Genomic DNA, 24968 nt, shown 5'->3' with positions numbered 1-24968 from the left:
ACTGCCTAAGCCTTTGCTGGAGAGCTGGCCTTCTCAAATTCACTCAGTCTAGATGCAGGCTCCTAAAACCTCTCTTTGAGTTTCTATTTGAATTACCGAGTCTATTGAAGCATATCTCCATTTATTGCCAACAAATCTGGCGATGAGACTTCACATCGACGTGTTTGAGAGCATAATTATATTCTCAAAACTCTCAGCAGGAAAGATAGACACTGGTATTTTTGCATTCTGTCGTGAAATGCATCTGAATTACTAGATCTTTGGCTCTTCAGAATGCCAACAATGTGCTAGAATGAGGACCTTTATATGACGTGCATCTGTAAAAACAACCTGGAATTCAGGCCGCTCTTAAGAACTTGGCTACTGATTAACCAGCTGTCTTCTTGCCCAGTTCTAGTCCCTTGACTACTTATCCCGCTTGTTGCCTGCTTCTAGCCCGTTCACGAGAAGCTAGGGCAGGGGAAAACAAATTATACAAAACTCATATCTGACCATTCTGTTCTTGTTAGCATCTCTCAGAAAAAACCTTTGATAGATCAAAGCTGTTAGCTAAAATAAGTTTTTTTGATTATCGGTGGATTGCAACAATTAAAGTGATCATGCCCTTAGGTGAAAAATTAGTTGTCTCAATGGGATTTTCTTTAGATAACTCTGTTGTACTTTTCCAAGAGTTTAATGTGGTGCTCTGTTCAAAGTAATTACTCAATAAATACTGCTTTGGCTAATAACCTTTGATTTGGACAGCCTGAAATCAAGACAACATATGGCTATTTTCTTTACAGACTGAACACGTAGACACCAGGTAATCCAAACAGACTGGGATGATGTATTATCAAAACTCTCTGTCCAGAAGTGGCAACAATGAGCAGATAATGGCATGGAACATGAGTAAAATGAGCATAAAATGGAAAGTTTTGTCTTCCTCTAGAAAAGGATGAGCAAACATCAGCTAAAGGCAAAAAAGAAATGGTAATTTCAAGTGTATTTCTTCCTTTTTCAAACCTTCTTTTTTTGGGGAGAAAGAAAAAAGAAATGCATGTCCCCTACCGTGCGATTGGTGCAAATAGGTGTGAAGGCGTTGGTGCCACAGGTAAACAGCCGGTCACCACTCACAAGGAGTACTCGGATGTAGTTCTGACACTCCTCCTGCCCCACAGAAGAAGCAACACATTAAGCAATGTTTCCAAGCAGAATGAGATGAGTAAAGATTTGATATGTTCTTTCTGACTAGTAAATTCAATTTGAAGTATGTAAAATAGATTCCTCTACTATACTTTATTATTTATGTTTAAAATTAATTTTAATTTAAAGAAATTTTTATTGTCCCTAGCAAAGTAGCCTGACTAAAACGAAGTTTACTCCAGATAAAAAATAAAGCAGAATTTTTACGATCTATGAAGCAAATTTCTTAAATACACAAATATGGAGGGTTTTTTTTTTGCATAACCAGTTTGTAAAAAATAATACACAATTATGCTTTTCCCATCATTTCTTATGAGTTTTCTAAAGGTTTCAGGAGAGTCCAGTCTGGATCAAAACAAAGGCAAATGTCACCTAATGGGACGGCAATGGTTCTGGATCATAAGGAATAATGAAAGCTTGACATTTCTTCTTGACCTTTGATTTTGTACTTTGTTACACGTGACTAACGTTGCCCCTCTTGATTCAGTACATTACCAAGAACACGGTATCTTCTATCTACCCCAGGGGTTGTCACACAGCAAGTGCTTAACAAGTACCATAAACAATTTAGGCACTACGAGAACCTTGTCATCTCTGTCATCTCAAAACCTGTGTAATCTAAGGGACATAAACTGAAGAGCAGTGTGGCTTAGTGGAAAGAGCACCGGTTTGGGAGTCAGAGGTCATGGGTTCTAATCCCAGATCTGCCACTTGTCAGCTGTGTGACTTTGGGCAAGTCACTTTTAACTTCTCTGGGCCTCAGTTACCTCGTCTGTAAAATGGGGATTAAGAATGTGAGCTCCATGTGGGACAACCTGATTACCTTGTATCTACCACAGCATTTAGAATAGTGCTTGGCACATAGTAATCACTTAATAAATACCATTATTATTATTATTATTATAAGTAATAGTAGTAGTAGTAGTAGTATCTTCTTGAAGCCTCACTAGAAACAAATCTCTCCACTCCTCCACTGGCTTCCGGTATCCCTATGCTCTGAGTAAAAACTCCTGCTGATCACTTTCAAAGCTCTCTTACCAACTCACTCCATCTTAATTACCTGCTCTTTTCAACCACAGCTAACCACCCTGATCTTTTTGCTCCTCCCAAACTAACCTTCTCACTGCACCTCACTCTCCACTCTCCCACTTCTCCCCATATTTATGGCTCTCCTAAAGTACTACCTCCTCCAACATGCATTCCCCAAGTAAATCTCACCAGCCTAAATTTTATAAACCCATCAGCCCTCTCTAGGATTTATATAGACTGTAAGCTTGTTGTAGGTGGGGAATGTGTCTGCCAACTCTATTGTACTGAGCTCTCCCAAGTGATTAGTAAAGTGCTCTGCACACAGTAAGTGCTCAATAAATATGACTGATATTTATTCTCAACTTCAGCACTCATGCAAATGTTTATTCAGTTAAACATTCAAGTATTCATTTCGATTGCTCTGTTTGTAAGTATGTTAATATCTGCAGTAAGAGAGTTATGCCTTGCTCACTCATTTGACTGTAAGTTCCTTAAGGGCAATGATCATATCACATCTTTGCTTTGTACTTTCTTCAGCACTTAGAACGGTTTATTGCACCCAGTAGAAGCTTAATATGTACTATTACTACTGTTAACTCTAACAGTAATCAATCAATCCATGGTATACACTGAGCAGTTACTATGTGCACTGTACTGAGTGTTCTTAAGAGAGTATAGTACAATAAAGTTGTTAGACACAATTCCTGGTAACTCCGATAACTACTCTACCGGGGAAGGGCAACCAAGTAGACTTGAATATTTCATTTTCAAGCATCTCCCTCTCTTCTGCCAGCCAACCTTAACCTGGTAAAAGGCTAAGCTTGTTTCTAGACTGTAAACTCGTTGTAGGCAGGGAATGTGTCCATTCATTGGTATAATGCACTCTCCCAAGAGCTCAGTACAGTGTTTTGCACACAGTCAGTGCTCAATACATACAACTGAATGAATAAAAGGCTGCCCAGTGGGGCCTCGCACCAAGGATTCATTCACTCTTGGTATCAATGGATACTTCACGCTTATTCGTTATTCTTTTTATTGTACAATGTTCATTCTCATAATGCAACAGCAAAAGCCAGAATGGATTGTTATTTTTTAGAGAAGTAATCCCTAGCTCCTGTTTCCAAAAACACAGTCTTTTGAAGAAAATGCAAAATAATGTTTTCCTTCAAACTCATGGATATACTTCTTTTTAAGTATGTGCTCTGGTTCTGTTGCTATTTTTCAGGTTTGCTCGCCAAAAATTGAATCCGATTTTTAGTCTCTCTCCGGGACTGTGTTGAGTTTACAATTCTGAGACATTAGAGTTGTCATCTGAGCTAGCTCTTTGGGTGGCCCCAGGCAAACAACATGTCTCAGTTTCCTCATTTGTACAAGGTGGATATATTGGTAATATTCCTCTCTCTGACAGTGCTGTCAGAGAGTTAACATCCTAGAGGTGCTACTGAAGTGTGTGAGTGAATCTATATGAAACTGTCAAAAATGACACTCCTACTTAGTGAGATGTTATCAATATGTGGGGCCAATTCACTGACTGACCTCCCCCTATCACCCCTGAAAAGCTATCCAGCTCTGTGTAAAAGTTGAACATCATCCCACATTTATTAATTCTGCAACCAAGGTGAATTTCCATTTCAAATCGGTAAAGGACAAACCTCTTCTAAGGTTGCTATTATACAAATTTACCTGCATTTCTGACCAGTAGCCCTTATTCACTGCGTGCATTTGGTTAGTTTTATGCCCCTGTAAGCAATTATTTCTTTATTCCCTTGATTTTCAGCATTGCTTCTGTGAAAGTCAAATCTGACTGGCCAAAATATAGGACATTAAGGGGTTGCTTTCAATTTATGAACCTAAAACAAATACTGATTTTAAGGGTGTTTTATTTGGCTCTTGGCCTATTGCACTAGTTTTCTTTAGCCACTGTGAATAATGGTGTTCAGTAACACCCTGGCAAATTTATATTACCCTGTCAGATATGGCAGACTTTTAATTATATTTTTCCCACCAGATTTTTCTCTCTCCACAGCACTGAATCACTGACAACTATTCATGAAAGCTGAGGAAAAATAGGCAGGGTTTTCTGTCCAAAGGGGTTACCTCAGAGGGTCAATGACCTGTTTTAACAGTATACCTTGAACCGATTCTATAAAGCCATTTTTCAAGCCCACTTTGGGATTGGTTGTTCACCCCCTTCAAGATCAGTTAATTACTCTAGCTTGGACTCCATAAAGTCATCATAAGGCATCTGCTAGGTATTATTTTACCCATTAGCAGGAAGAGCATGAGGGCATAATAGTATACAGAATTCAGCTCCCATGTATTTGGCTCCTTTTAAGGGCTTAGCGTAGGCAAGTTTAAGGTGATTTTATGGTATGTTTGTGATATTATTTGGTGATTGGTTAGGAATGGTAGCCAAATGAGAGGGTCCTTCAAGTAAGATGAAGAGTAAATTTCAAAGTACTGAAAGTAAAATTCAAAGCGAGATGAAATTCAGGTAAACTCCCTTAATCTCTCTGTTGAATCATACATTCCTACCAAGGTTCTAATCCTTCCTGATCAATATAATTTGACATGTTTTTAGGTAGGTTCCTCTTCCTTCAAAAGCATTTGCTTGTCTGCAAGCTGATCAGTGGAGTAAAGACTTCAGGAATATGTTACATAAAGGGCTGTAAATATTTTAAGGAGAAAAACAATTTATAAAGTAATCCTCTCATAGTATTATACATAATTCAATACAAATCAGTGAAATCCTTTCGTGTGTGGGGGGGGTCTTTTCATTAGTTTTTAGCAATTAAGTTCTAACTATTCTATTTCCATGTAATATATTGCAATCATTATATTCCCTTGATATAGGATGATGTATCTTCAGGTTTTTCCAAATAAAATAGCTTCAAGAAATATCAATTTCTGCCATTTTTTTCTTGACACTAAAATCTATAGGCTATATATCATTCTAATTAGGTTTAGGGAATGTTATTTGATTAACAATGAACCTTGAGAAAGGATAATCTGTCACACTTTCATGTAAAAGAAACAATTTTTGACTAATGTAACTTACTGTAAGTAAACCTCCACCCTTTAAAAGAAAAACCATGTGCCCAAAATTCTCAGGTTCAGTATTTTGGGCAGCAGCTTGTTAGGATGGTCAACAGTTTTCTTTTCACATCTACCTACACAATTCATAAACCTAAAGGATTATTTCTTCAAATATTGCAACACCTTATTTTTCATCTTTAAATATGAAATGGTGCCACAAGCTTTGGTTCATGAAAATCAATTTTATACCTGAGACATTCCTGATAGTTAAAAGATAATCAAGTCTGCTTGCTTAAGAGTCTTTCAATCAATGGATCAATGATCTACTAAGCACTTGGAAGATTACAAAAGAGTTGGTACATGATCCGTGCCCACAAGGAGCTTACAATCACTAACAGTTTAAGACGATTCAGAATGGATACTTTAGGATGATAGTACAACCACAACATGATTCCTTCACAATTGTTTTTATCACAGTATTACATTGTCTTGCTGGGAAGACCCTTTTCCTTTTTCTTTTGTTTGAAATATGGTGCTTTACATTCATGAATGATGAACTCCCATTTATTCTTTATAAAGTTTATAAATGACATCTCGTTTTTATTGCTTGGGTTTTTTAATATAAAGTTTGAAAGGCTAATACTTTATAGACCTTAAGCAAAATCAGGAGTGGGTTTGTAATTTGAATTCTACAGGAAAATCCTCTATAAATCTATGTACTGTTCAATAATGTGATTACACTTAGCATCGATATTAGCTTGTTGTTGCTTTTTTCTGGGGGAAAAGGTTAAGAAATGTCTTAAGCCAGACCACGGGGCAAAGATACTTAGGACTGATGAAAATAATCTGGAAATTCAGAGAAAAGGCACCTTTCTACACTCCTCCTTAAAAGCCCATTCTTGCCTGGAACTCTTTTTCCCTTCATATCCAACAGACGATCACTCTCTTCATCTCCAAAGCCTTCTTAAAATCACATTCTCCAAGATGGCTTTCCCGACTAAGCCCTAATTTCCCCTACTCCCTCTCCTTTCTGCATCAACCTTGTACTTGGATTTGTACACTTCTTTCACCCACCCACAGCCCCATAGCACTTAAGTGTATATCCATAATGTATTTTAATATCTCTGCCCCACTAGACTGTGAGTTCTACCAACTATCATAGTCTACCAACTTAATTATATTATGCTCTTCCAAGTGCTTAGTACAGTGCTCTACACACAGTAAGTGCTCAATAAATAATAATAATAATAATGGTATTTGTTAAGTGCTTACTATGTGCCAAACACTGTTTTAAGCGCTGGGATAGATACAAGGCAATCAGGTTGTCCCACATGGGGCTCACAGTCTTAATCCCCATTTTACAGATGAGCAAACAGGCACAGAGAAGTTAAGTGGCTTGCCTAAGGTCACACAGCAGACAAATGGCAGAACCAGGATTAGAACCCACATCCTCTGACTCCCAAGCCTGTGCTCATTCCACAAAGCCACGCTGCTTCTCGAATGATTGATTGGCCCATGCCTCCATTTCCTCTCCTGCTTCCCCCTTATTCATTCATTCAATCATATTTATTGAGCACTTACTGTGTGCAGAGCACTGTACTAAGCACCTGGAAAGTACAATTGAACAATAAAGAGAGACAATCCCTGCCACATTGAGCTTACAGTTTAGAAGCGGGGAGACAGGCATCAAAACAAGTAAACAGGCATCAATATAAATAAATAGAATTATACAAAAAATATGGAGCGCTTCATGAATTTGCGTGTCATCCTTGCACAGGGGTCATGCTAATCTTCTCTGTATTGTTCTAATTTTTGTATATGTGCTGCTGAAACCTACCTCTGCTGAAGGAGGTGGTAGTAATGATCTCTCTCCTTCCTGTCCCCTCTCTAACCAGAGTACTGCCATCCATTTCCCAGCTCCACCACTTTTCTGCTGTGTGACCCTGGGCAAGTCCCTTAACTTCTCTGTGCCTCAATTAACTCATATGTAAAATGAGGATTAAGATTGTGGGACATGTGGGACAGAGACTGTGTCCAACACAATTTTCTTGTATGCATCCCAGCACTTAGTACAGTGCCTGGCACATAGTAAGTGCTTAGCAAATACCATAATTATTACTATTATTCTCTATGCCTCAGTTTCCTCATTTGTAAAATGGGGATTAAGACTGTGAGCCCTCGGCGGGACAGGGACTGTGTCCCAACTGATTACCTTGTATCTACATACCCCAGTGCTTAGACCAGTGTTTGACACATAATAAAAATACCATAATAATAATAATAGCAATAATAATTTCATGAACTTCCTGGGAACATAGTGGAGAGAGCTAGAACCTTAGTGGGGCTGGGCTTTATCAGACTAGACCTAGCCTAATCCAGAGGAATTTGGTAAATTGGGATTTAGACCCCAAAACCTAAAAGTCCAACATTTTAAAGTGAACCAAGTGCCACATGTTGAGTAGAAAAGTATAGTGCTAGAAGCCCTTCTATCACCAACAAAAGTTCCAACTGAACATGCAAGAAATCACAGAGTTGAAGGAAAAGTAAATTAAAATTAAGATTTTAATGATTTTTTTCTACATTGTTCTTTATTTTTGACTTGTTCTTCTGCCAAGATCTTAAAATCTTGATTTTACCCCATTCTTTCCTTCATCTTAGGACTAAAATCAGGCCCCAAGTGAGCTCACAATTTATTTATAAGGTTTGGAGTTCATTTTTAACCCAAGTCTGACTTTGCCCACTGCTTAATGAATACTATAATTTATCAATGATAGTTATACATAGGAATGAACAAAGAAAAGAGAATGTAGAAGGGGGGAAGAAATAAAGTAATACAAAATAAAAGATAAATACATGATTGACAGATTGATAGGGTGCAAGGGGAACACTAGAAAGCTAAGAGAGAGTGGAGATAATATGAAAGAGGAAAAGAAGAATTTCCATTCTCCTGCCTCCGACTCCCTCCTTAAATAACATCAGGCCATGGCTCTGCCCAACATCAAAACCTTTCAATTACCCCGTCTCTCCCAAGAAGCTTTCTCTGATTAATTCCCAAACCCAAAAGATGTCACTAACAGCCACCCTAAGGACTTCGTAAGGATATAAATGCTCATCCTCAGCACCTATGCATGCATGTATAGTTAACTTTCTACACAATTCTTCATTCGACTGTCTCCTCCATTCATTCATTCAATCATACTGAGCGCTTACTGTGTGCAGAGCACTGTACTAAGCACTTGGGAAGTACAAGTTGGACATATGACATATGTGTATCACTGTCTGTTATTCCCTTGTTATTTTCTCCTCCTACAACAATTTGTAAATAATTTAAGCATGTCTTTCTCCCCCATTAGAAGGTCATCCACGAGAGGGCAAGGACCCTGAGTTTTGTTTCTGGTGTACTTTCCAAGCACAAAGAACAGTGCCCTGACCATTGTAGGCATTCAGTGACAATAACAGTGACAACAACAGTGACTGACAATAACAACATGGAAATATAGGGGATTTAATAAAAATTTTAGCAAATGAAAATCTTTTCAAATGCATTGTTCTAAAAAAGAACTAAACAATCAAAATACTACTTAAATGTTCTGCATTTCAAGGGACAACAAGAAAACTGACGATGGATGAGCACTAACGACTTGGTAAAGATCCAAAAATAAAAGTTCACCTCTCCAGGATTAATTACCACCAGACGCAAGATGGCCCTGCACTTTTACTGTATTCACTGAATGACACCCAATTCCCAAAGGGACAAACAATTCACTAATGGGTTTCCAAGGTAGCAGGCAAACAGTACTTCCGTACACTACCCGTTTCTAGGAGCAGAGCAGGATCTCACAGTAGATGGGGAGACAGATTTTCACACTAAGCATTCAAACTCTTTTATCCTTAAAGTAAATATCTTCTTTTGTGGTAATCGAAGGCAAACCAAAAAGATATTTAAAATAACTGAAGAATGAATCTCAAATGCTTTCATTCATTTTCTTCTTCTCCCCCAAGCAACACGCAACATTACGTTGATAATATCTGACAGAGATAAAGGCTGGTCACTCGGTAATTAGATTTGCAGAAAAGATGCCAAAATACCATCATCTTAACAGAGGAAGCACATTCAGACTCGGACATTTCACAGCCTAATTATGTATGATCTATGGAAACACAAATTAGGTCTGTGTAGGTGTCTGAAAACCTCTTAGAAATCTGTCTCTAGGATAACGTCAGTGGATCAAACTGAATTATTACCAAAAGTGATCAGTGTGTTACTTTCTATTTTTGGATAATTCAGGAGCACTCGGCCTGAGTACCTTCTGCAAAAGTCAGGATCTGTGAAAACAGGAGCAAGCTGCTTGTCTGACTTAAGAATTGTGGGGGGAGTGGGCGATGACCTTTAATTTGGACACCCCATGAGGGCTTCTGGCATTACTTACTGAGAGAGGGCAAAAGGGCATCATTGCTCTGACCCCGAAGTCATCCCACTGGTTTCCACACACTGCCAGCTTTCCCCCATTTATGCTAATATTTCCAGACAAATGAGCACAATGGGCAGCCAATGTTAAGGGATTTTTTTTCTTCTTTTTTTTGTCCTTGGCTGCATAAATTGAAGAAATAATTAGCCCAAGTCTCCGGGAAGGACTCCAAGAGACCTAGCCACCCAGATACTGTGGAGGCAATGCCAGGTCAACTCGATGGTCGTGCCAGAGTGGCTTGGCTCAATGTATGTTGGGGGGATTTGCTTGGCAACTGTAGCCCAGGAACAGCCTTAGCTATCTCAAAATGAAGCTGCAGTCCCTGAATACTGCAGCTCAAATCAATCAGGTGAGTTCAGAGACACTAAGGGAAATCACACAAAAATGGTGTAAGCGCAGGCTTTAGGGGCAGGGGATACCGGCTGGATGGCTCAAATCGCTCCCCAACGCAAGGTCTTCTGAGAGAAAGTTAAATGATGGAATATGTCAAGAGCACTGTACAGTGCTTTCAAAGAACGCCTAGTCCTAAACTACATCTCATAATGACAACAGAATTCTGAACAAGAAAGCATCACCTGAATTAATACCAGGTCTTTGAACCAGAGAGATTGAATCAATCAGGTTCTCAGCTGCTGTGAATAGAAAACCTTGTTCACCCAAATCATTTCAATCTAGTGGTACAACTGCTATTAGTTTGTCAGGTTATACACCGAACAGCTCAGTTTTCAGCTGGTTTGCTCCTGTCCAAAACTGCCTCTGTCTCAGTTCCTGCTCCCAAGTCCAGCGGCTTGGAAGTGGTACTGTTGGACTTGGTAGGGGAACACAATAGCTCTAGAGCAAGGAGACGGGGGGGATACAACATCATTATATTATATTGTGTAACCTATGTAATGCATGCACCGTATCATATATGTTTTTTCCATGTCAACAAAAGCACCCGAGAATACAATGCCCCAAACTCCACACTCTAAACTGTAGTTCTTCAGATACAGGATGGGGAGGGGAGAAGTTCTGAGCAGAAAAGTACATTATGAAATAAAGGGGAGAGAGACAGCAACTCCCAAAGAGATTGGGATTCCACTGTCCCTAATGAGTCCTTCACAGGCTCTGAGAGATATGGCTCTTTCCGACTCAAAACTTCCCATTTTTCTTTGAAGGAAATTCCTGTCCTAAAGAACAGGGAGGTGGATGGATGGAGGGGGAGAGGTGCGAGAAAAACTTTAACTTTGAACCATGTAACTTTGCCATTCAAACCAAGACAGGGACATGGACTCACTTCTTACCTGAGATTTCCCTTTACTGTAGCAGGCTCTTTTAGTGGCGTCATCACACTGCCACTCCACAGCCTGCAAAGCAAAACAAGAGAATACCATTATGGCCTCAGACAAAGCCACAGAGAAAGTATCAATCAACCAATCAACCATATTTATTTAGCTCACACTGTGTACAGAACACTGCACTAAGAGGTTGGGAGAGTACAAAATAACAGAGCTGGTATTCACAATCCCTGCCCACAACGAGCTCAGTCTAGAGGGGGGAGAAAGAGATTACTACACTTAAAGAAGGATATGTACATAAATGCTGTGGGGTTGAGGGAGGGTGAATAAAGAGAGCAAATCAAGGCAACTCACAAAGGAATGGGAGAAGAGGAAATGAGGGCTTAGTCACAGAAGGTGTCTTGGAGGAGATATGCTTTGAATATGGGGAGTGCAATTGTCTGTCGGATATGAAGAGGGAGGGTGTCCAGGCCAGAGGCAGGACATAGGAGAGAGGTCGGCGGTGAGATAGAGAAGAGTGAGGTATACTGAGTAATCTGGCATTAGAGGATCAAAGTGTGTGGGCTGGATTGTAGTAAGAAACCAAGAAGTAATGGTATGAGGGGGCAAGTTGATTGAGTGCTTGAAAGCTGATTTTAAGAAGTTTCTGTTTGATGTGGAGGTGGATGCAATGCAGATCGGGTAAGCCACACTATCTTAGGGTACCTGCATGTCTCATAGACATCCCTGGTTCATTCTTAGTTGATACTGAAAGCTCCCGCACAACTCGGGGGCCTCCGGAAGGTAAGCCCACAAAGCTTGTGCAGCCGCCAGTTTCAAAAAGTCTCTTTCCACATCTGCTACATATTTTGGCAAGAAGTTATTCAGGGGTAGAGGCTGTTGCAAGAAGATGAGGGTTCTTGAGTGCCTAGGCCCCACCACAAGTCCACCCTAAATGACAGGCATTGACTGCTGTACTTAGAACTGGATTCCTCGTTGAGTCGGGCACTATAGTGCCTTGGGAGTGAAAGAGGTGACTAAGGGTGCCAAGTCATATTTATGAGTCTGCCTTTAATCTGCCCAACATTTTTTAATGGAAGGCCGAATTGAAACTCAGCATCATTCTGAATGGAGGAATTCAATTGGGTTTTTTTTTTGGCGGTGGGGTGGTCTTTGCTTGTGAAATTATTTTTGCTACTCTAAAAAGGCTTATTCAAGACTTCAGACATATTTTACCACATTTCCGGCTAACCGTTTAAACCCCTTTTCAAAAGAACAACACTGAAGTGTTTTAAGAAGCTGCATCATAAAGGTTAGAATATTTTAAAGTGAATAACCATGTGCTCAGGTCATATGATCACATGGATAGAGTACACCACAATGAAAACACATTTTATATATACTGAAACATATGCCTTTATTATTGAAAACACCCTGGGTATCCACAAGTGTAATCTCTCTCTTTTGGATCTTGGCAGAGACCTTTGATTTTTTTTTTAATAATCACCTAAGAACTAAGTCCACACTAAATAATTGGAACCATGATTTTTATCATTTTCTTCTATAACTAGACAAAGCTGATTCATGTTGACTTCAACTTGATATGTTTATGTATCTACTCTCTCCTTGCAAGAATATTTTGTGATTATTTAAAATAGACAAAAATCAATTCATGAGAACTAAAATGCCCCCAAACTTTATTATTTACTTTAACTTTCTATAACATTAAAGACATGTTTTTCTTTTTGTGGGTGCTGTGATTTTCCAGGAAAAATAACAACCTTATATTTTTACTCTTTTTCATACTGATTTTCCCCTTAGAATTTTATCCTTGTAAAATAATTTCTATTACAGTTGAATTTCTGCTGAAGGAGCAACATCCACCTAAGTTATACTATGATCTGAAAAAAGTTCAGGCTAGTTAAAAATTAGATCAAACAATGCCAAATCATATGAAAATGATAAATAGTTGAAACTCAATTTCATGCAAAAAGAGCTTGTTTTCTGCAAAACTCAAAAAAGTCCTAACTGATTACTGAATGTTTACTAGAGGTGAACTTCAGAGGCAATATTTCTTGGTTGAAAAACCCAGCACCATAATATAAGGGAGGCACAGACTTGCACACATTTCAACAACCAAACAAGTACAATATCTACTCACCAAATTTTATCATTGTTATGAGCAGACAACTTTTTTATAATACTTTTTCAACCCTCATTATGCTTGACCACAAAGAAAAAGTCAGCTTTACTTAAAATCATAACTAATCTACATCTAATGTCAAAAACTCCAGTGGTCTTGAATTGTGCGTCATTATAACAAATGCTTCTGTGAAACGTGATGACAGTCCTTGAGGAGATAATAACATATTCCACTCTTTGGATGTCAGTTGTGTGATGACATACTACCACTGCTTATGGGTCTTAGATTTGGCCAGAATATCCTTGCACAGCCTTACTTCTATTTGTTTCAGTTACATATAAGTGTCCATTTTCCAGGATAAACTCAATCAAGAGCCCTCTCAGGTGGTAATCTCCTTGAGGGCAGGGATCCTGTCTACCAACTCTATTGTACTCTCCCAAGCACTAAGTCTGGTGCACGCTAAACGCTCCGTAAATCATCAATAATGGTATTTGAGCACTTAATATGTGCAGAGCACTGTACTAAGTGCTTGGGAGAGAACAATACAACAGAGTTGCCAGGCACGTTTCCCACCCACAACAGTCTTAATAAACACAACTGATTTACTGACGATGTCAAAATAAATTCTAGTGACAAAACAGAACTCAGAACTATATGGGAAGCAACATGGTATAGTGGATAGAGCACAGGGCTGGGAGTCAGAAGGTCACAGGTTCTAATCCAGCTCCGCCACTTGTCTGCTGTGTGACCATGGGCAAGTCACTTCACTTCTCTGGGCCTCAATTCTCTCATCTGGAAAGTGTGGACGGAGACTGTGAGCCCCACCGTGGGACAGGGACTGGGTCCCAACCTGAGTGACATGCATCCACTCCAACGCTTAGTACAGTGCCTGGCACGTAACAAGCACTTAACAAATATCTTCATTATTATTATTAGGTTTGACTGAAAACAACAGGGAGAAGTGATTTGAGCATTCTTCTATATTAATGATCAAGCTACTGGGGGATGCCGTGCATAAGCTTAAGCCAAACCATGGTCCTGAGTAATAAACACTCTAGGGGATGAGCCTATAAGAAGTGATCTTGTCACACAGTTAAATAGTGATGTTATCTACAGTAAGCAATAAAAACAAATAGCTGAGTTGGCTCCAAGGGTAATGGAAAAGAATTTTATCAAATGCCATCAGATTGGTTCAGATACCGCTGCACAAATGGCAAACAAAGCACCACAGAGTGTTTTGACTGCTTCTGTGTCCTTAGCATTTACTAGATAAATATTACCCAAGGGGAGGAAAGTTTACTGGAAATAGGAATGAAAGAGATTTGTTTGTTTGTTTTTCATTATTATTAATCTAGCCTTTGCACCATGGAATATTGAATCCTGCATAAAACCTTTGACTTGCTTTTCCAGCTACTATTCCACAAAGAAGCGCCAAATCCCTCAGTGCACTGGATTCATCAGAACAATGGCTCAGTTTATAATAACCATGTCACTGTGGCCATTATTATTATTATTATTATTACTATTGATAATAGAATATTGTAAAGGTCCACATAGACAACTGCTATGAAGCAGCAACTGTTAGAGAAGCAGCGTGGCTCAGTGGAAAAAGCCCGGGCTTTGGAGTCAGAGGTCATGGGTTCAAATCTTGACTCCACAACTTCTCAGCTGTGTGACTTTGGGCAAGTCACTTAACTTCTCTGTGCCTAAATTACTTCACCTGTAAAATGGGGATTAAGACTGTGAGCCCCCCGTGGGACAACCTGATCACCCTGTAACCTCCTCAGTGCTTTAGAACAGTGCTTGGCACATAGTAAGTGCTTAATAAATGCCATTATTATTATTATGACTAATGTTCAACTTTTTTGCACTATTGTCACTGATTTGAAGGCCTGGAGAGTCCTTAAATTTGGATCAGATTAGAAATTCAGATTAGACTTGTAGTACTATCTTCCTTGTCAAAGTCTCTTTAGCTGTCACTGTGAGATCATTAACAGCTGCTTCTGGCTTTTTTTTTTTTTTACACCAAGTAGGCCCTACACTGGCCTTGAGTAGGCCTTGCAGATGCACTTAAACTACTTACTAAAGAACCATTTCGTACATGGGTATCAAACTGCACACCCAACTCAGCCACAATATAAACCTGCCTATTTTGGCACACTGTATCCCTGAGAGTGGAAGAGTGGCATAAACATGTGACAAGTGCCTTATTGGAACAGCCATAATAACCGTTTCAGTCACTACAGTCTAAATAACAATTGGATGTCCCCTACATAGGGAACTGCCTTCTAAGGTAACCCTGTACTTTCAGGCATTGTTAAGGCAAATATCCAAGCCTCATTGGAAGAAAATGATTCTGGGACAAAAGCAGGACCTGCTCAAATAAGCAAATGTGCCAAGAGAAATATGTGACAAGTGACAAGATGCCAAGGCTGGAGAAATTCACATTTAAATTAACATTAAATCAAGGTCTATACATCTCATAGCAGTGCTGAAGAACATATAACTCTGCCTTTACTCCAAACAAGAATTAAGTCGTACATGACAACCACAGTATAACTACCCATGTTATGCATCATCAAAAATGAATCCATAACAAGAAAACATAATTTTCCAACTTGTGGGACATAGCTCTTAATCCAATTATTGAAGATGTCACCAGAGGGCCCATCAGAAAAAAATCATCAGGCAAGGTGGGGTTAACAGTAGTAGGTAACAACAGTTGCAATTCAATTAGAGGAGCAGCATAGCCTAGTGGAAGGAGCATGGGCCTGGGAATCAGAGGAGCCGGGATCTAATCCCAGCCCCACCAACTGCCTGGGGTGTGACCTTGGGCAAGTACTTAAGTTCTTTTTGCCTCAGTTTCTTCATCTTTAAAATGGGAATTCAATAACTGCCCTCCTTTGTTCAACACACCTCTTCCACTATGCTACAATAATAATACTAAGTTAATCAGACAAGTTAATCAGGTTGGTTTGCTACCATAGAACATAGACTGTCAGCCCGTTGTTGGGTCGGGACTGTCTCTATATGTTGCCAACTTGTACTTCCCAAGTGCTTAGTACAATGCTCTGTACACGGGAAGCGCTCAATAAATATGAATGAATGAATGAATCAGGATACAACCACCCCTAGATACTGAATGCATTTTGGTCACCACATCTTTGGAAAAATATAGCAGAGCTGAAAGGCCACAGGGAAGGACAATCAAAACTATTTGAGGAATAAAGCAGTCTCCAATCAATACAATGGTATACTGCTGGAAACAGAAACGATACACAGAAAATCCAAAATATCCAGTGAAACAAGAAAAAACTTGCTAACCAAAACAGGTCAAAGGGTGCTCCAGACATAAGATGCACAGAAATGTGAAAGCACTGGTCTACAGCTGGTCTCAAAATCTATACAATGACTTGCTTTTAAATATAAAGTCCTTCTAAAATCACATTTCCAAGAGGCCTTCCCTGACTAATCCCTCACTTCCCCTTCTTGCCTTCTCCTCTTTGATGCTTATGCACTGGAGTCTATGACCCTTTAGCACTTGATATTCACCTCACCCTCAGCCACACAGGACTGGTGCCAATATCCCTACACTTTGTCATTTCCTCTATTGGTAATTTATTTTAACTTCTGTCTCCCCCTCTAGGCTATAAGCTCCTTATGGGCAGGGATCATGTCCACCAACTAATACTGTACAGTACTTTCACAAGCCCTTACTACAGAGCACAAGCTCTCAATAAATAAAATTAAGCACATATATATATAGTCCTAAACTTCAGCTAAAGTAAAAAACTTACTGTATTCTATGCCTATTGCTCCCTCCTTATATCTTACCACCCACCACTCAAACCCAGCCAGTCTCGTCTTTCCTCGCTTTCTTCCACTTCACCAGTTCCCTTCTGCCTAAAATTACACAATTTGCTGTTCTATGTTCTTCTCGTAGACTTGGTGAAGCAACAGATCAAATTAGTTCTCCTACGAATCAAATCAGTTCCTCAAATTAGTTCCCCTATATTAAGGGAAAAGGGGCAAGGAGTCCATAGTTGCCTTGATGCCTAATCTTGGTCTCTCCAGAAGTTTCAGATCCCCTGAGGCCACCCAAAGGAATCTAGTGATCTCTTAGGGGTCATGGTGGAGATACTTGATCCATACCAGACTCCACTTCAGCGCAACTCAAACTGCCCATGTTTTAGGAAGTTCCTGGACTGAGAGCCGGCCAAACCCAGTGGAGGAGCATGGTCTAGAGGAAAGAGCACAGGAGTAGGAGTCAGAGGACCTGGGTTCTAATCCAAGATCTACCATTTGCAATCTTGGGCAAGTCATAAAACATTGCAGTGCCTTAGTTACCTCATCTGTAAAATGGAGACTGAGACGGTGAGCCCCATGTGGGGCATGGATTGGGTCTAATCTGATTAGTTAATTAATTAATAATGGCATTTATTAAGCGCTTACTATGTGCAAAGCACTGTTCTAAGCGCTGGGGAGGTTAATGATGGCATTTGTTAAGCGCTGACCACTTGCAAAGCACTGTTCTAAGAGCTGGGGAGGATACAAGGAGATCAGGTTGCCCCACGTGGGGCTCACAGTCTTAGTACCTATTTTACGGATGAGGTAACTGAGGCACAGAGAAGCTAAGTGACTTGCCCAAGGCCACAAGCTGATTACTGGCGGAGCTGGGATTTGAACCCATGACCTCTAACTCCCAAGGCTTTGCTCTTTCCATTGAGCAACACTGCTTCAAGCGCTTAGTACAGTGCTCTGCACACAGTAAGCATTCAATAAATATGATTGAATGAATTAGTTCATATCTACCCCAGTGCTTAGAACAGTGCTTGGCACATCATAAGTACTCAACAAATACCATTAAAAAAAAACAACCCAGTCCTTTGAACTCCCGGGCCCGTGCTCTTTCCACTATACCACACTGCTTAAAGACGAGCTGGGAAGGTCTTTTTTCCAGCTGATTATGTTCCTGTCCAATTGCTGGGCAGGAATGAAGTGCCAACTCTATAAGGAGAGACCGAAAACTTCATAATGCAGTATTACAGAAACAAATACACAGATAGCATCATTTAAATAATGGTGAAAGTTTTGCCTAGTCAGGTTTGGAGCTATAATCTTTGAGAAATTACACCAGTGGGTAAAAGGGATGAAAGTCTGGCCAGTCAGACATGTATTATATACATGTAATTACACATAACACACTTCTGAGAAGCGTATAAACAAAGCTGTGTACTATCACATACCACAGTTAAAAAAGTTAATTAAGCAGGAAGCAGGGAAAGGGAGGCACTTTTTATAAAAATGAAGAGAACACACCAGGCAGATGGAACAGCACTCTTTCAGCAGATGGCTTTGCTAATTAGATACTGGCAAAAGAGAACATTGAAAATGTGGTTTAATTACACAATGCCAAAAATTAACAACTACCCAAGGGTTTTTGTTTTTTAGTTTTTGATTATCTGTTTGCACTCACATTCCTATGTCATGTATTTCAACAATACTTGGGAGAGTTTTAAATTGTCTTGACAATTAGGTACTAAATGCCAGCTAACATACTATCAGTCACATAGTTCAAAACAGAAGGAGAACACAAGGAATTAAGCGATTCTAGAAAATAAGTTTGAGTCTAACGAGGTTTGGTTGAAAATATCAATCTGGTTAGCTGTGAGGCTTGAACTTCTTTTCTAATCGCTCAGTGAACTCTTTTGCCAGAATCAACAAAGGTGACTTGGGACAGGCTTTAGAAATAGGAGTGGAGAATCCAGGTGGAAGGATGCAGAAGTATAGTTTTGAGCAATGTGTTGCCAAGAGATGTCAACCGGAAGGTTTCTCTGAGTCTAGCTTCCAGGTCATCTGTTACATCTGCAAGTGTGGCGATAAAGAACCTGGCCGCATTTGCTATTCGACTCGGCCTTTTTGAAATTGTGACGGGGAAAGAATCAGATGGGGCACCACCAGCTCAAGACTCGGATGACCATATCACCAAGAAGAGAAAGAATTAACTCCTCCAGGAACCTCGGAAATTATGTGCTTGGCTCACTTCATATACTAGATTTATTTCCTGTCAAGGTACAGAAAACCCAGCCCATTACACTCTGTAATTGCTCCTCCCCCTTTCAGACATGCCAAGACTTTTGCCTTTTCCGGGCCCATCTCTCCACACCCCAAACCCACAGTTCTAGATTTGTTTTACGAAGTACAGTCTAGTAGATGGAGCACTGCCCTGGAAATCAGGAGAGCTGGGTTCTAATTTGCGTTCTTCCATTTGCCTGCTGTGTGACATTGGGCAAATCACTTAACTTCTCTGAGCCTTGATTTCCTCATCTGTAAAATGGGGATAAGATATCCATTCTCCCTCTAGCTCTTGAAGGCTAAGAGTCCCATGTGGGACAGGGACTTTGGTCAATCTGCTTATCTTAATAATAATAATTATGGCACTTGTTCAGTGCTTACTTTGTGCCAAGCACTGTTCTAAGCGCTGGTTTAAGTACAAATTAGTCAGGGTGGGCACAACAGTCTTGTCTCCCTTGGGGCTCACACTCTTAAACCCATTTTACAGGTGAGGTAACCGAGGCACAGAGAAGTGAAGTGACTTGTTCAAGGTCACACAGCAGACACGTGGCAGAGCCAGGATTAGAACTCATGACCTTCTGACTTCCAGGCCCATTTTCTATACAATTTATTGAAAGACACAAGATTTACTGAAAATTACTTTATGGGCTAAATTCATGGGTGGTATCATGAATTTATGTCTTGAGCTGGAATGAACATTAGAATGTGTTTCTTGTATACATATTGAAGAGTCATTTCTCTTATTCTCAAGTTTCTATAATATATCTAAAATAACTGAATATTTCAAAAGCCACATGCTTTTCCTACTACCTCTTGTACTTACTGCAGCATTTGGTACAGTCTAGTCCAGCACTGGCACGGAGCACTTAAAAATACCCAAATTATTATTACTATCACCGGAGGATTTGGGGGCTTGCCTCTGTTTCAAACCACCAAAACTTCCCAACATTCTGAAGTTGGTTAGTGAGATTTCTGTCCTTCCCCCTACTACTACTTCAGTGAAAGCTGGGGACGGCAGCCAAGCTTCTTCACCTGCATATGAATAACTTAGCTTCTGATACCCTTAGGATATTTCACTTTGCCTAAAAACAGACTGAAAATACGCTAAGAACAGAGAGTATGTCTGTCCTACAAGGTGGAAATAAAACCACAGCATTAAACCTTAGGGTGGTGGCTCTGTGAGTCTTGGATTATTTTAGTTACGATCGCATGAGATTAATTTTAGGAACAGAATTAGCTTTTGTATCAAGTCTTCTGTTAGTGCACGTTTGAGTTAGATGGTAGGTTGTGATTTCCCATGAATATCAGGTTGGGATTGTGAATGCATGTGTGTTAAAATATTGAATTCAGCATGGAATTTATTATTTGGGCTATAAATGAATGTTCAATAGATGACATTTTCAACACCCTAAAGCTATATATCTATCACAGGTTGCTAGCAAATTGACTGAATTGCCAGGACACAAGATTTATTGAAAATTACTTTATGGGCTATATTCATGGTTAGTATCATGAATTTATGTCTTGAGCTGGAATAAACATTAGAATGTGTTTCTTGTATACATATTGAAGAGTCATTTCTCTTATTCTCAAGTTTCTATAGTATACCTAAAATAACTCAATATTTCAAAGGGGGAAATCCAGAAAATGAGCTTCGTTTTGAAGAACGATTTTCAGCCACATTGTATTGTGATTTTAACAGATAATTTTATTTAAATGAATATTGTTCATATAAGCCAACAAAAATTGGAATAAGTTAAAATTTTCCTATTTAATTGATATTTTTCTAAAAGATGTATCAATTTAATCAGGCTCCATTCCCCCCTTAAGCTCTCTTCCCTAAGATTTCTTACATTGTAAATCTCTAATGGAGATTCAAAGTCGATGAAAACTTTTTTCATCATTTACTCGATACACAAGTATTTTGTGGCACATCCACGGGGAATAAGTACAGCACTATATTAGGGGCAGAGCAGGAATGAAAGGAAAGTTATATCTGCTTAAGGAAATTAATAATGTGGCACAGTCCTTTACCTGCTGCATTACTAATTAAAATTTTGCTTTCAATGACAACACAGTGAACCCACATACTGCTTTTTTCAAGGAGCACGGGGAAAATTATTAAAACTGCCAAAACACATTAACCCCACTTACGGCTACGGAAATGATGAAAAGTCAGTGCAGAACAAAACATTCAATTCTTGTTTGAAGTATCTGTAATAATAATAATAATGATGGCATTTGTTAAGCACATACTAGTGCCAAGCACTGTTCCAAGCACTGGGGGAGATACAAGATAGTCAGGTTGTCCCATGTGGGGCTCACAGTCTTAATCTCCATTTTACAGATGAGGTAACTGAGGCACAGAGAAGTTAAGTGACTTTCCCAAAGTCACACAGCCGACAAGTGGGGGGGCCGGGATAAGAATCCATGACCTGTGACTCCCGAGCCCATGTTCTTTCCACTGAGCCATGCTGCTTCCCCTAATTGTAATCATTGTAATCAATGAGTTATTTGAGGTGAGTAATATGTTCACTTTGAATGCTGCGTACCACGTACCGTAACTGAAATAAAGACACCGGGGGCAATGAAAAAATGAAGGAAAAAGGAAAATTGTCCTCACAGGCTCTTTGGCAGAAGTAAGGAATTTGAAAGCTCTAGGGGAAGAAATAATTAATTTGGGAATGATAGAAATAAGCTTCTTCCACCTGCAAGTCAGCCACAGAAATATCCTGGATTTCCTATTTGCTCAGGGCATTGGGACTAAGACAACCCCATTGAAAACTGCTATCAGGGAAGGAAGGCAAGAATTGGGGGACAATAGGAGGGGAGAGAAAGGGGAAAGGGAGGACAATGAGGGATGAAATAGAAAAGGTAGGTTACCAATCATTGGATCCCAATCTCTGACTTCCACTTAGGGGGCCTCATTTTTCAAATTCATGCCATGAATACATAGAGATACAAGCTCATTAAGGCTAATCGGTCTGGGGCTGTTTAAACTTGTCTTCCGAATTCAAAAACAAGTTTTGTGTCTCTTTCAAGAGCAATGGAGGGCCTTAGGAGTGATTCAAGGAGGGTTCATTTTAGGAGAGTAATGGCAAAAGTACCATGTGGGTGGATTTTAATGGCAGCAGCTGCTCTGTTAAGGGAAATCTTTCATGTACTTTCAGAACATTCATGTAGAACATGTTAAAAGCATGAAATTGGCTAGCTATGACTGAACATTGATGACCGAGCAATAATCAAGCTTATTTCCTATGGTAGCATATTTTTCCATCATAGATTTTAGGCAATTAAAACACTCAGATTTATTGGAAAGCAAAGCCAGATTCCTCTTATGCTCCTATCAACCCTCCAGACATAGAATTCTATCTTGAAAAATTTGGTATAAGAGGAAAGGAAAAGCTAGGCATTCATTCGCTCATTCATTCATTCAATCAACCATATTGAGTGCTTACTGGGTGCAAAGCACTGTACTAGGCACTTGGGAGAGTACAACAATAAATGAACACAGTCTCTGCCCACAACAAGCTTACAGCTTAGAAGGGGAGAAAGGCAATATGACTAAAAAAATAAATTACAGCTGTGTACAAAAGCGCTGCGGGGCTGGGAGCAGGGGTGAATAAAGGGAGCAAGTCAGGGTGACGCAGAAGGGAGTGGGAGAAGAGGGAAATAGACCTTAGTCAGGGAAGGTCTCTTGGAGGAGATGTGCCTTCAGTAAGTCTTTGAAGGAGGAGAGATTAATTATGTTTCGGGTATGAGGACGGAGGGCATCTCGGGCCAGAGGGAGGACTTGAGCGAGAGGTCCGCAGAAAGATAAACAAAATCAAGGAACTAGAAGGTTAGCATTAGAGTAGTGAAGTGTGTGGGCTGGGTTGTAGTAGGAGAGTAGATATTCAACACAATGCACTGATTAATTACAGAATAACTCCCTTCATTATTTCTTTACTTCCAAGAGCTCAATGACACAAGAGGGAGAGAAGAGAGACCCATGGAAAGGGGGCTTATCTCCACCTTCTGGCAAGCACAAACCTCGAGCAGACCTCTGTGCAAGAAGAAAACAGTTAAAAGGGTTTTACCTCACTTTTGTGAGGCTTTCTTGGGCAGGTAGTGTTTATTGCAACACTGTTGTATTGTAGTTTCCAAAGTGCTTAGTACAGTGCAGTAAGTTCGCAGTAAGCACCATTGATTGATTGGTTTCTTTTAAGTGAACAAGCTGCACGACGTTGGAATAAAGAGGAAACAGGGACTGTTCCCAAAATTTTCCTGAGATTCTTTTCTATTTCTGGAAACTGGATTAAAACATGATCGATCATTCATCGAGAAGCAGCATGGCATAGTGAGTAGAGCACAGGCCTGAGAGTCAGAAGGTCATGGGTTCTAATCCCAACTCTGCCATTTGGGTGCTATGTGACCTTTGGCAAGTCACTTCCCTTCTCTGGGCATCAGTTACTTCATCGGTAAAATGGGGACTGAGACTGAGAGCCCCATGTGGGACAGGGACTGTGTCCAACCGATTGCTTGCTCCCACCCCAGCATTTAGTACAGTGCCTGGCACGCAGTAAGCACTTACCAAAAAACACAATTATAATTATTATTATTATCTTTTAGATTTGCAAAAGGCCTCAAAACTGCACTCCCACTCCTCAGCTGTTAGACAGCTAGTGTCAATCCAAGAGGAACTTCCCACAATGTCTAGAAATGTGGTAATAATGCCGGATGTGACCATTTTAAAGTGTTTAGCAAGACAAGTAAAGGAGGAAGGTGAAAAAGAAAAAGATACAGAGCATTTTTTCCCCTCACATTAGACTAATGGTTCAAAACAGCAAATAGTTCTCCAAAATACACATGCTGGTGAATATCTCATGATTTCCAGATGTCCCCTAATGGCAGTACCAATATTCATTGATGGATCTTATTCAAATAAAATAATCTGATCTTTTCTTTTCACTGTCTGAGGGACTTTGTTTAGGGTTCAGGTGCAGGTTATTCAAGAGTTAGAGGGGAATAAGAGTCCCTGAGCAGCAAATCTGTCAGTGATTGATTCCACAGTGAGATTCAAGGGAGTCCAACTAAAGTTCAAATTTGGGAATTGTGTTTTCCAGAATTTGCTTAAACCTTTGCAGATCTTCAAAACAATGCCAGACAGCAAGGCTAAGGATGATGTAAGAGCAAATCTGCTACTGACTGCTGATTTCTTATGAAATGAGGGAGAACAGAGGAGATGTAGTAACAGGATTTTTGCAGCCAAATGATATCAAATACAACCTAACCCTCTCAAGAAATATCTATACATTTAAATATCTATAAATTTCTATACATTATATATAGAAATATATAATACGGTGCTCATTTTGAGATGCCTGCCAAATATTGAAGCTGTCTTTTCAAGCCTGTCTACAGATCTGAAATCATTCTTCAAAATGTTTTTGACTTACAAGACGTAACCCCTCTCGCATCTGAATTCATTACCTAAAAAACCCTAGAGAACTCACCTACTATAGCCCTACTAAAATCTTGGCTTGTCATGCTGCCGAGTTGTCTCCGACCCATAGTGACATCACAGACACATCTCTCCCAGAACGCCCCACCTCCACCTGCAATCATTCTGGTAGTGGACTCATACAGTTTTCTTGGTAAAAATACAGAAGTGATTTACCGTTGCCTCCTTCCACACAGCAAACTCGAGTCTCCACCCCCCGACTCTCTCCTGTGCCACTGCTGCTCAACACAGGTAAGTTTTGACTTGGAGTAGATTGCCTTCCACTTGCTAGCCAC

The 24968-nt window shown here is 39.8% G+C and overlaps 1 protein-coding gene and 1 non-coding gene across 2 annotated transcripts in view; both read right to left on the bottom strand.

The window, feature by feature from the left end:
* Positions 1 to 24968, bottom strand: part of SEMA5A (semaphorin 5A) — a 365291-nt gene that overhangs the window by 143708 nt on the left and 196615 nt on the right. Inside the window, exons 7-8 of the mRNA XM_038770347.1 lie at positions 11000 to 11062; positions 1048 to 1146 (exon numbers count right to left, since the gene is read on the bottom strand). Coding sequence (XP_038626275.1) covers positions 1048 to 1146; positions 11000 to 11062 — 162 coding nt within the window. The remainder of the gene's footprint in view (positions 1 to 1047; positions 1147 to 10999; positions 11063 to 24968) is intronic.
* Positions 6980 to 7084, bottom strand: LOC119949039. The gene has a single exon (XR_005457136.1). It is a non-coding gene; the product is annotated as a U6 spliceosomal RNA (small nuclear RNA).

Source organism: Tachyglossus aculeatus, chromosome X3 (assembly GCF_015852505.1).
Source record: "Tachyglossus aculeatus isolate mTacAcu1 chromosome X3, mTacAcu1.pri, whole genome shotgun sequence".
NCBI lineage: Eukaryota > Metazoa > Chordata > Mammalia > Monotremata > Tachyglossidae > Tachyglossus > Tachyglossus aculeatus.
This window is presented reverse-complemented; position numbering and strand designations above follow the sequence as displayed.